Source organism: Salvia miltiorrhiza, chromosome 1, assembly GCF_028751815.1.
Source record: "Salvia miltiorrhiza cultivar Shanhuang (shh) chromosome 1, IMPLAD_Smil_shh, whole genome shotgun sequence".
Lineage (NCBI taxonomy): Eukaryota > Viridiplantae > Streptophyta > Magnoliopsida > Lamiales > Lamiaceae > Salvia > Salvia miltiorrhiza.
Window position 1 is genome coordinate 27,015,540 of NC_080387.1, and position 12,909 is coordinate 27,028,448.

Genomic DNA, 12,909 nt, shown 5'->3' on the forward strand with positions numbered 1-12,909 from the left:
TCTCTCTTTTTTATGCTTTTTTTTATTTTAGTTCACATTGTCAATTTTGATTCATGAAAAAAATATATAATATACATCTTAAATTTATATTCGTGACAAGGTCGTTAATATGGTATAAAAATATCGAAAATGAATTTAAAATAAATAGCTATGATTTTTTTAAAAATTTAAAATATTTTATTTTTTATCCTTTCATTAATTTTTTTTTCTCCATCCTATTAATGTTGAACATACGATTTTTTTTCTCTTTCTTTTTATCTTAGTTTTATTCCGATTTCTATATTTTTGTTAGATTTTAATATTTTAATTATAATACTAATATTTAATGCAACTAAGAAAAGTAAGATTAAATTTTAAAAGGTAGAATTTCTATTAAGTTTTGTGAAGAGTTGGCCCAATTCTCATTAACCCCTCTGGCCCAAATCACTTCCCCAGCCCATTTCCCAAACCCTAGCCCACTACCCTTCAGATATACTCCCCTGCGCAGCTCTAATCTCTCCCCTCCTAACCTTTTGTCTTCCCCTCTCCACCGCCCTTCCACCGCCCTGTCTCCTCGTTTCCCCACCTCCGACATTAATGCTCCACTCCTTTATATCCCTAATGCTCTCCCATATGGGGATAACCGTAGGATCAAAGTGTGAGAGGCTCTGCTATTCCTTTCAAATCTGTGGTTACTTCTTTGATAGTACGGGATTTCCTGTGTGGGTGTTGGTATCACCGGGCTTTCCTGTTCACCGGAGCCCTGTTTGGTGGTTACCTGAGAAGATCTGAGCCATCAGAGACCTGTTTCTGGCTCCTGCTGTTGGTGGCTCTGCTGATCTGAGATCTGAGAAGCTGCTCCTCAATCCATCTCTTGGCCTTGATCATTCTGCTGCCAGAAGGGTTGCTGAGTACAAGGGGAAAATCTGAGCTCCACCGTGTCCCGAGGACACCTTTTTCCCTTCTCTCTGAACTCTATACTCTTTTTCTTTTCTTTACTGTACTTGTGCCTCTTTACTCTCTTTCTTTCTCCCTTTTGCAGATCAGAATAGAAGGAAGGAGGAGAAGCTGTAAAAGACGAGATAGAAGAAGAAGAAGGAGCAGAGAAGAGAAGTAAAGACCTAAAGCTTCGAAGAAGATTGAAGAAGAAGATCAAGTGCTTGAGCACGAGTGGGGAAGACAGGAGGTTCGAGAAACAAGAGGTGTAATCCTGGCTAGGCTAGATACCCAACAGTGGTATCAGAGCCACGGGGACCTAGCCGGGGCACCCTCCGACCGCACCTCCTTCACCCCGCCGCCCCTTCGGGCTGCGCCGATTCGCTCCCGACGAGCAAGGAAACAGGTAGGACCGGCCTCTCCCCTTTCTGGGAGAGTCGGCTCTGGTAAATTGGCTTAACCTTGAAACTCCTAAATTCTAGGGTTGGTGTTGCTGCTGTTGTTTTTTTTTTTTGCTTGCTGAGATCTTGGTATCTTGCGATCCTGTCCTTTCTTGTGCTTCCACGTGTTGCCTAACATCTCGATAATCCCTTGGCATTTCAAGCTGAGTAAGATCTCCCTTGTATTGGTCTAGTTCGTCTGGATTCTCATTTAAAGGAGTCTCCTCGTGCGAGTATCTTGGAAAACAAGAGAGAGAGGGGTTTATCCAGTGTGGCTGTGTGTGTGTTTTTTGTTTGCCTGCTCTGTTGGTGTTCATTGTTTAGTTTGGTGGTACTGTGTACCTGGTAAACTCTCTCAGATTGAGAGTTTTGTCCTTTCTTTGACTGAGATAGTCATTGTTGGAGCTCCTGGGGTGACTAGTGTGAAACCTTGCTCCACAGACATATCTGTGCTGAGAACTGGGCTCTCCACTGCTCTATAACTCCTGTTGTTGCCTCCTTGTGGTCTTCAAGACCTTTTGTGTAGGGCTGTCTGCTTTGTATTTTGTTGGTGTGCTCTGTCTTTGCTTGCATCTGCATTCACCATGAACAACATGCATGTTGTGCCATTTAATGGCAGAGATGATTTCCAGGACTGGAAAACCAAAATTGAATGCATTCTTGTTAAAGAAAAGGTCAACAAAGCTATTTTGAATAAGTATGATGAAAAGACCACTGATGAAAAATTGCTTGATATGAATGATAGTGCAAGAGCTACCATTTTGTTGAACTTGAACAGTTCTGTGGTGAGAAAGGTGTCTCATCATAAATGTGCTAAGGATTTATGGGATGAACTGAATTCTTTATACTCTGCATCATCTGAAACTTCTGCATGGTCTTTACAAAATCAGTTCATGACTTTTCAAATGGACTCTTCTAAGGATATTGACACTAACATGGATGATTTCAACAAACTACTGCATGATTTGAAAATTGCTGGTGATGATAACATTGAGAAATATGCTCCTCAAATTTTGTTGGGTTCAATTCCCGAGTCATTTTCTGAAGTCAAATCTGCTTTGAAGTATGGTGGGTCTAAAGTAACTTGTGATATGATTGTGAATGGCTTAAAAGCTAAAGAGAGTGAGTTGAAGATTCATAAAACAAAGCCACTGCATGGTGAGGTCATGTTTGTTAACAAAGATAAAAAGGGGTTTGATCAAAAGCCTAAAAAGCTTTGTTGGAATTGTGGAAAGCCTGGTCATTTTCCAAATAGGTGTAAACAGCCTAAGAAAAACAAGAGCTTTGTTCTTAATGAACCTGAACAGCATACTAATAATGTGTATGAAGATGATGGAGTCTATATGGTGCATGATCATGATTTTCAGTTCATAAACTACTCTAATGATATTTCAAAGTCTGTTAGTTCAAATGAATGGTTGATTGATTCTGGCTGCACCTTCCATGTCACTCCTTTTGAGCATATGTTTCATAACCTACAGCATGTTAAATCTGGGCATGTTGCATTGGCTGATGGTCAAAACTGTGAAATCTTGGGAAAGGGTGAAATTTGCTTGAAATTTGAAAATGGCAGTTTGCTTACCTTAAATGATGTCAGATATGTGCCAAAGTTGGAGTTCAGCCTGCTATCTGTGTCTAAACTTGCTGACAAGATGATAAATGGCTCTGTGAACTACTTGAGATTTCAATTTGAGAAGGATTCTGTGTTGTACTTTTCTGCATCAAGAAAAGGTGGTTTATATGCTGTTTGTGCCGAGTCAGTCCCTTGCCTGCTAGAATCCTCACAATCTGCTGCTCCAAGTGAGGTGGAGAATCTGAATGTTGTTGATCAAAATATGAATGAGCTTATGTTTACCCCCACTGTTTCTTTTAAGGTGGATCCTCCACCAAATTTGAATGCAAACCCTGAGGTTGACATTGAACCTATCATGCATGATGAGCCTATTATGAATGAACCTAATAATAATGAAACTTGGACACTTGTGGAACAGCCTACTGAATGTTCTGTTGTTGAGTCCAAATTATTGTTTAAAGTCAAGTATGAAACTAATAATGTGAGATACAAGACTAGACTTGTTACTAAGGACTTTACACAAAAATTGGGCCTTGACTAAAATGTGGTTTTTGCTCCTGTTGTGAACTTTGATTTTGGTTAAATTCTGTCTCTGTGCTTGTGTGTGGGGAAAGTTCAGCCTATGTGGCTGCTTGTCTCTTTTTTCTTTTCTTGTGTTGTCTTTATTTATGTTGTTGAGCTTTGTTTTAGTCTGTGTGTCTGCCCTGTTCTTCCTTGTTCTGGTCGTTTTTCTGCCTCTGTTGTGTTGTGTGCTCTGCTCTGTGTCTGTTTCCCTCATCTGCATGTGTGTGTTCTGTTGTGTCTGTGAGTCTTCAATGATAACCTTCAGGTTTGAGAATGTGGTGATTTCCCTTTGGGTTGGTCTCTGGTGTTGAGACTGAGATTAATATGTATAATATTTTTCTCACCCTCTATTGTCTTGTCTTTGTGATAGGATGATAGTAAAAATGGCTGTGATGATAAGCTCAATTCAAAGGCAGGCTCTTCCCTGGTGACTTAATGATCATTGAATGTAGAGAGTTGGCCCAATTCTCATTAACCCCTCTGGCCCAAATCACTTCCCCAGCCCATTTCCCAAACCCTAGCCCACTACCCTTCAGATATACTCCTCTCATCCTCACTCCCCTGCGCCGCTCTCATCTCTCCCCTCCTAACCTTTTGTCTTCCCCTCTCCACCGCCCTTCCACCGCCCCGTCTCCTCGTTTCCCCACCTCCGACATTAATGCTCCACTCCTTTTTATCCATGTTGCAAGTCTTTCAATCGTAGGTAAGTTTTACACACTGTTTTTACTCGGAAGGCTCTGCTATTCCTTCTTGTAGTGTCGCCGGATTCCATTTCGTGGTTTCCTGATTGGTGACTATGGGTGTGAACTTTGCTCTGATTGAGTGCTTGTATCGCCGGAATCCTGACCATCAGACTCCTGTTTTGGTGATAAGCTGAGGGTGTGTGAGCCGCCGGAATCCTGACCATCGGATTCCTGATCTTGGTGGTTGTGCATGCGAGATCCGTGCGCCGATCTGATTCTCCATCTCCCCTTTCCGTGATTCATTGAGCTGCCGGAAAAGCCTTGCCTACTGTGGGAAAATCTGAGCCAAAGTGTCCAAGGACACCTTTTCCCACCTCAAATCTTTTATGTTCTTTCTTGTTTCCCCCTTTTTTCTCTTTACTTGCTTTTATTCTGTTTACTTGTTGTTGTTCTTGGTACTCTGCAGGTACAGGAAGAAGGAGCAGAAGACGAAGAAGACAAAGAGAAAGAAACGTGAAGAGAAGTTTGGCACTAGAGTGTCGAGTGAAGGCGGCAGGACGGTCGGGAACCAAGAGGTGAACCCTCGGCTAGGCGAAGATACCCAACAAGTTTAATATAAATATATAGATTAATAATTAGTTATATATCTAAATAACAAGATTCCTTATTTGGTTTAATTTAAATTTTTGTAGTTATGTTATTATGTATATAAATATATTTGCTATTATATCTTTTTTCAATTAAATTTAATTTTAGGTTGACATTTACATATATTCAAAATGAAATATGTTCTTCTTTATCTTTATAATTTAATTGTTACATACTATACGGTACTCATTAAATTTAAATTTAATATACTAACTGTATTGATATTCTATATCTATAAAACATAATTTTTCAACAATTTATTTCTCGTCAAATTGATATCAAATTTTGAATTATAGACATTAATTGATGACAATCTTTTAGAATGTAAAGAGAGTTGAGAAAGAAGAGAGGATAGAGGAGAGAAGAGACGATATAAGTTAAGCTGGAATGACAAATCCTTAATTGATTCCATTCTTATGACTAGTAATGACAATAACATGAAATAAAAGCTTTTCTTTTTTTTTTTCTCAAAAATGCATTTTACCTTTTACACTCGTCGAGACATATACTGTGCTTTTTTTTTTCATGAGAATGCGTCATTTAAAAATAAATAGATTACCACAACAAATTATTTCTCTAATCAAATTTTTAAATTTGATATTTTTTCGTTCTGATCACTTGTAATATATTTTAATAGAAAAGTGAAATAGCAAAGATGCATCACAAATCCACACATCCTCTCACATATTTAATACTGATGTCTAATCATGCACAAAATGCAACTATAATACAAGCAAAACTGAAGTTCTACAAGGTAGATTTTTCGAAATGTAGGACTGGTCTGCTAAGAAAAGTTGTGTTTTTATTTATTAGTATTTTTTAAGTTGGTAGTGTTTTTTCTTATACTTAAATTATGGTGCCACTCGATCGCTGTAATTTTCTAATCCTAGGATAATTATCTTCCACCTTGTAAAGCTTGTTATCTTTATAGGATTAAACAAAAAAAAAAAAAAAAAAAAAAAAAAAAAAAAAAAAACAAAACTGAAAAGCATAACTACACAGGTTTGATTTCATTAATCATTTTCACCAATAACTTAATCATCTTTAGTAAATAAAGAAATAACTCTTCTAATTAAACTCTCCTGTACAAAACGTTTCAAGTAATTAATGGAGGCAACAAAAATTTTTATTCCACAAAATCCATAACCAAATCAATAAAGAGTCAAATATGAGCATGAAATCCAAAACCAAATGAAGTGGAAATTCTTCCAAAGAAACGTCACCACCAAAAGTAACATTGTATAGATAAACCAACTATCCATGTTCTCTGTGTATGTAAATACAATCTAGATTTTGATCAATCGTACCTTTAATCTTGATTATGAACTTGGAATTGAGGCACAATGTGCGTAGCAGTCTGGATGAATTTGAAAGAAGAGAATAGAGAAGATAAAAGACGTATGATTATATGAGACCTAGATTATCTAGGTTTGTTAAAAGGTTTAATTAGTCATAACAATAAATAAATAGGGATAGTTTTGTCAAAATAAGCCGTAAAATTCATTCCTCATAATTGGTAGTATTACGTAATACCATACCAAGGGGAGAGAGAGAATCATTAATCCTATATTTGTGGGATTAGCGGTTCCCACGGGAATGATAATTCTTGATTGAGCATTCCATTCCCACTTCATTCCTGCCGTCCCCTAAGTATATAAGATATGAAGGAGAAGAGAGAGAGAAAAAAAGTAGGGAGTAAAGAAGAGAGAGAAAAAATATGTTTAAAACTTTAAGCACTAAATTTATTTTTAATTTAAAATGTGTATTATATATATAGTTCAATTTCGATACTTGTCGTGCAACCCACAACACATGTATTAATTATCAAATACTAGATTTTTAAGTTAGGGTGCAAATTAGAATTTTATTAAAATTCAGAATTTACTGACCATCCATCAATTCTATAAAGCAATACATGTTGAAGGCCCCATATTCTTTCTCTTTCCTACATGGCACACTCACAGGGCTTTATTTTGTACTATTTGAAAGCCTTTTTTCTCACAATTTTTGAAAGCCAAATGCGGTTCTTTTCCTCACAAGGTATGAGTTCGACCCTTGACTCTTACAAATTAGCGGTTCTTCCTCACAAATTCTATTCAGCCTTGGTGTCGATTTCTCTATTATTCAGCCATTTCTTTTCTCAGATTTCTCTCACAATATCAAGCAATCAACCGTTTCTTTTCTCAAGTTTCTCTGTTATTCAATCAATCTTTCACAAATTAGGGATGTGCTTCATCCATGGCTGCAAACGCATCTTCCCCACAACTACAGATTATCCATGGCTGCAAACGAGGCAGATTCAGTCTCTCTTTCTCTCTCTCTTTCAATTTCGATTGCCCAAATTTGGGAGGTGCTTCATCCATGGCTGAACCCCACACTACAGATCCATGATTCAAGGTAAGTAATTGGAAGTGATAGATTTGGAAAGGCAAATCAGCGGACTTCATTCTTGCCATATAGCTCTACACCTTCATTTTTTATATAATTTTTTTACAGCCTATTCCTCTACAAGTGGGCTTTAGAAATTGCAGAGAAAGGGAAAAGTTGCAAGAAAAGTTGCAGGTCATTCTTCGTCCTTGGAGCAACAATAGGTAATTCTTTGAACTTTGAGGTTCTGAGATTTGTTCTAAGATTGTAGTTGTCGTGCCTACGAAGCCCAGCCAATATCTTAGCTGTGATCGCTCGATGCTGTCGCTCCCGCAGCTTTGTTCTCTCTTTCTGTGCTCTGTTATATTCCCTCTGCTCTTCTCTACTCTGTCCACTCTATTCTGTCTCTGCTCTGTTATATTCCCAATGCTCTTCTCTACTCTGTCAGCTATCTACTCTTTCTGCTCTGCTCTCTTATCTCTGCTCTTCTCTGCTCTGTCCGCTCTCCTCTATCTCTGCTCTGGTCTCTTCTCTATGCTCTTCTATACTCTGTCCGCTATAACCTCTTTATGCTCTGCTTTCCTCTACTATATCCGCTATCTTCTCTCTCTGCTCTGCTCTTTCCTCTTTGATATCAATATGTTTTGTTTTTTATTCTTTTTTAATAAACTTTATATTTCAACATATATTTATCTGTTTTGTTCTCAACGAAGGAAATGACGACAAGGAATGGAATCATTCAAATCAACTCCATCGATAAAAAAACTTGGAATAAAAGGGTCGTCGTTAGAATATTGCGGCTTTGGGTTCAAAAGGATTTAACAGGCCGAGAAGGCTTGGAGATGATTTTAATCGATGAATGGGTAATGCTTTAAATTTGAGTTTAGTTGAGATAATCTAGATTTTATATAAACTAATTACTCTATGCAAGCATTAGATTACCTTTTGAAAAATTTATCTGTCATGTAGGGCAATCAAATTCAAGCATCTGTCTCTTTTGGAAATAAAAGGAAGTTTATGCCTATTTTGAGAGAGGGAGATATAAATACGATCCAAAATTTCCAAGTAATGGACAACAAACCCAATTTTCAGATGGCCAAGGTCGACCACTTGTATATGCTTGGCTTCGGCCTTGCCACCCAAATTGAGCAACCGGATGAAGGCTTCGAAATTCTGGAAAATGGATTTAATTTTATTCCCTTTACAGATATTCCTACACACGATCCCACTTTCTTTTTGGGTTAGTATAATTTGCTAAACCTAATATCATGAAAGTCATATTACAATTTATGTGTATTGTAATCTATATTTTGACGTTGAAAAATATATTCATGGTGCAGATGTTCTTGGGGAGGTTATGACCCACACTATTAACATAGATTGGGTCGAAATGAGAACTGGCAAGGCATCCAAGTGTGACATAACATTAGCCGATGCAGAGTATGATTGTCTTTATTAATTTATATTTACTATATCTGTTATAAACCTGTCTTTAAAACTTATATAGTCTGTTATTTTTGAAAGCCTTATTGGATTGGATCTGTGCTTAAAGATAAGATTTTTTGGGCATTTCATATTGATATCTATGCATGAAAAACAATCCTTTATTTGGAGTATACTTTTTAGCTTTTTATTTCTAAAATTTGGGATCATACTCAGCCTAATTTGATGTGAATTAAGATAAAGAGATAATGGTGAATGATGTAAGCATGCCTTGCTAAAAGAATGTTCTATCTGCTCTGCTCTCTCGCCATCTGCTCTCTCGCTCTCTCTTCTCTCTACTCTGTCCACTCTCTTCTATCTCTGCTCTGTTCTCTTCTCTCTACTCTGCTCTATTCTGTCCGCCCTTTTCTCTTTCTCCTCTGTTCTCTGACTCTTCCTTTGGCGAACTCCATGTGTTTGCCTTTCTTGGGATTTCTCTGGTCCCGCCTTTTGGGGATTTCTCTGACTCCGCTTTTTGAGGATTTCGTTGACTCCTCTGGCAAGGATTTCGCTGACTCCTCTGGCGAGGATTTCGCTGAATCCTCTGGCGAGGACTTCGCTGATTCCTCTGGCGAGGATTTCGCTGACTCCTCTGGAGAGGACTTCGCTGATTCCTCTGGCGAGGACTTTATATTTCCGCTCTATTTTTGTGTTGATGTTTAATTCTCCTGATGTCTTCGTAACAGCGGCACGCAAGTAACCTGTGTCTTATGGGGATCACTTGCCGAGGAATTGAAAACATTTATGGAGAACAAATCAGCAGAAGACAAAGAGCTTGTAATGGTGGCATTGCAATTTGCAAAGATATCCACATTCAGAGGTTTAATTATTATGACTAAACATAAACATTCATACATATAAAACTTACCTATATCCAAACTCCATTGTCGAATTTACTAATTCAATTTTGTGTAAGCCAAATCAAGGTTTCCTCGATGAAGAATGCGAGCAAATTTTTTATCTGTCCAGATATAAAAGAAGTGAAAGATTTTATACTAAGGTTTGTATTTATATGCATAGCTAAAAGAATGGTCTACAATTTTGTCCTGTTTTTATCATGGCGCATCTAAAATTTTTGGTGATTCCTGTTCACTAACACTAATAGAAATCCATTATTATTAAAATGCGATTTTATTATAAATGGGAAAAGGGGAAAAAGAACAAAGAAACCCTTGAAAGCACAAAAAAGCAGACTAAGGGCCGAGCCTCATTAAAACCTTTTCATGGAAAACCCCGTGGGAAAAACCAGAAAAGGAAAAAGAGTTCTCGTCAAAAGACAAAGACCACGACCAGAAGAGCGGAAAGGAAAGTTTCTGAAACTCCGGCCTAACCATCGTCCCAAAACAATCCCGGCTCAAAAAGTCACAACCGAAATAAGAACACGCAAAGCAACAAAGATGATGGCCGGTGAGAGCCCGTCACCGTCATCCAAGAAAAAGAAAAAATAGTTGAACCTCAGTCGGTAAGACGCTGTAGTAAACCAACCGAGCATCAACCACTCCAATAGACCAATCCAAAACAGCCCCATGTAATCAATTCTTCAAACGAACGCGACTATGAGTCGCCATATCTAAAGACACCGCAATCTTTATATCCTCAATAGCAAAGGGCCACCACCCTTCGAAGAAATCCATTATGCACATGATAGTAAATAAAATAATTCATATAGCATATGAACTGCATAAAGATGAATTAGCTATTTGCCAAAGTAAGTAAGAAAGTATTAATTGCAACTTAAATGACCATGAAGTGTTTTGTCAATATTATGTAATAGGTCAATGATTTTTCTCTTCTTTTTTTTTTTTTTTTTCTGTTCTTACCATTGGTTTCTGTTTATTAAGATGTTTTAGCTATTTCACGAGTTAGATATAGTGTTTGATAATTCAATTACTGTTAACAGTTTATATTGCCAGCTTTAATATATAATTAATTATTATTAGTGTTTGCTTAATATTGTCTGCTTAAATGAGAATTTTGATTCATACATCTATACTTTTGTACAAGTTTTGCATTTTACGTTGTTCCAATATATAATAAAATTTTTTGCATTACATTAAGGCGTGGTGTTAGTAGATCTTCTAGCTGTAATGATACCATTACCGATATATCTATCGGTCAACAAGCACTGAATAGGAATGAATGGTTGGATGCTGCTCATGCAAGAAGGTTATGCGACTTGATAAAATCAGAAGAGGTAATATTTTTTTATGAGCTATTTTAGTGTGTAATTTCCTAACACATATTTCTTCTATTTGTGCTCTTAAAATCTATAGTGTAGAACATTTAACTGCAAAGGGACAATATTGGACTTTCACCCGCAAGAGTCGTGATATTATGAAGCATGTGGAAATGATAGATGCTTGAAAGGGATTGCCAGAGGAAGCACTATCGGAGATCATTGCAAAAAGTGCAAATGTCCAATTGGGTTAATTATTATAAGGTATTTTAAGTCAAACTTAAAATATATTTCTATAAATACATTGAACGAAATCAATGTTGGGAGAATCATAATATTTTGTTATGGTGTATGTAGAAATCTAATGACTTGTGAACATTTATTTGGATTGCTTTTTTCAAGGATGTATTTTAAATTTTGTATCATCGTTAGGTACTTGATGAAGGTACTTGTAGGTGATGAAATTGATCAGACGTATTTCACGATTTTTGAGGATTGTGCCCTAAATCTTTTGAAAAGGACTGCTACCCAAGTCATGGAGGAAATGGTGCAACAGGTTATTTATCAATTAATTGTATAATTTATTTCACAATGACATAGGATTGTTTTCGATATTATATAAAAATCTATCAATTATAATTACTCCTTTTGTTGTCAGACCGGTGATAGGAATGGAACACCTGAAATATTGTCCACCATGCTAGCGAGAGAGTGCCTCTTTAAAGTTGAGGTTGGTTTAAGATTCGGTGAACGTGTCTATACGGTGAAAAATGTAACAGGAGATGCTCGTGTCATTGCTCAATTTCCCTCTGGTGTAAATGTTGGTGTAAGTGGAATTCATTGATATGTAATTTAAAAACTTTCACAATTTGATAAAAAAAAAAAATCATAATGTCTTTCATGATTTAATTTAAATTGTGTTTTATTTGTTTATACTAATCTATTAAAATTTATGTTGCATTACAAAAGTTGCAGGAAGTTGCTTCCAAGTACAAAGATGGTAGCAATATTATTGAGGACAAACCAGAAGAAGAGGTAAAATGGACTTATATTAAAGAGGCGTATATTTTTTTGTATTGATTATTCAATTTATTTATTTATTTACGACTAATATAATATTAATATTGCAGATTGCTGTTGAAATGAATGAAGAGACATGTTCGAATTCAACGACCACCTCAGTCACTCCCAAGAAACGTAATCGGCTGAAATTGTCCCCTACGGATATAGATGGTGGTAATATACAATTTTCAGCGACAAAGAGGCCAAAGAAATCGAATGTCAATTAATCTGAATTTGTAGTGCTATTGTTGAATTTTGGTTGATTTTAAACAAATATGGATTATATGTTTTTTTTGGATCCAATCTGCTATCTTCGAATTTGTTTGTTTTTAAGTTAAATATTTGTTTCATAAATATAAAGTTAAGCACCTCCTGGTGTCTACATGTAACAATTTACACCTTCATCCCCCTTAAAGCATTCACCAACGCACAGAGGAATCAGAGAGGAATCAGCGAAGTCCTCGCCAGAGGAGTCAGCGAAATCCTCGCCAGAGGAATCAGCGAAATCCTCGCCAGAGGAATCAGCAAAGTCCTCGCCAGAGGAGTCGGCGAAATCATCGCCAGAGGAGTCGGCGAAATCCTCGCCAGAGGAGTCAGCGAAATCCTCAAAAGGCAGAGTCAGAGAAATCCCCAAAAGGCGGGACCAGAGAAATCCCAAGCAAGGCTAACACAGGGGGTTCGCCAAAGGAAGAGTCAGAGAAATTACGGCAACACCAGTCAACGAATGCAAAGATGTCATAAGGAAACCATCAACCATATCAAAATCAGAGAAATCCAATCAGAGGAGTCAGCGAAATCATCAGAGGATGAGTTAGCAAAAATTCTAAAGAAAAATTTCAGCACTTTGATTAAAAGGATAAACACGCCATTTCACAAGAAGGAAATCTAACTTGGAATTACAATTCCAAAGTCAAGGGGAAAATGCTTATCTTTGCTTTCTTACAATATTAGAACTCTTATGTCTTCATGATTTGCAGGGATTAAGGAAAACAACTCAGC

The 12,909-nt window shown here is 36.9% G+C and overlaps 2 protein-coding genes across 2 annotated transcripts; both read left to right on the top strand.

Moving 5' to 3' along the window:
* Nucleotides 1–7,883: 7,883 nt before the first annotated feature.
* Nucleotides 7,884–9,533, top strand: LOC131005352 (replication protein A 70 kDa DNA-binding subunit D-like). The gene is made up of 4 exons (XM_057932278.1): nucleotides 7,884–8,053; nucleotides 8,160–8,430; nucleotides 8,531–8,630; nucleotides 9,359–9,533. The coding sequence occupies exons 1-4, from the start codon at nucleotides 7,907–7,909 to the stop codon at nucleotides 9,531–9,533; spliced, it is 693 nt and encodes a 230-aa protein (XP_057788261.1). The 5' UTR covers nucleotides 7,884–7,906.
* Nucleotides 9,534–9,589: 56 nt separating this feature from the next.
* Nucleotides 9,590–12,264, top strand: LOC131017542 (uncharacterized). Its single transcript, XM_057946336.1, has 7 exons — nucleotides 9,590–9,672; nucleotides 10,731–10,866; nucleotides 10,946–11,112; nucleotides 11,281–11,404; nucleotides 11,507–11,674; nucleotides 11,818–11,883; nucleotides 11,979–12,264. Exons 4-7 carry the CDS (start codon nucleotides 11,288–11,290, stop codon nucleotides 12,135–12,137), a joined length of 510 nt encoding a protein of 169 aa, XP_057802319.1. The 5' UTR covers nucleotides 9,590–9,672; nucleotides 10,731–10,866; nucleotides 10,946–11,112; nucleotides 11,281–11,287; the 3' UTR covers nucleotides 12,138–12,264.
* Nucleotides 12,265–12,909: the final 645 nt, after the last annotated feature.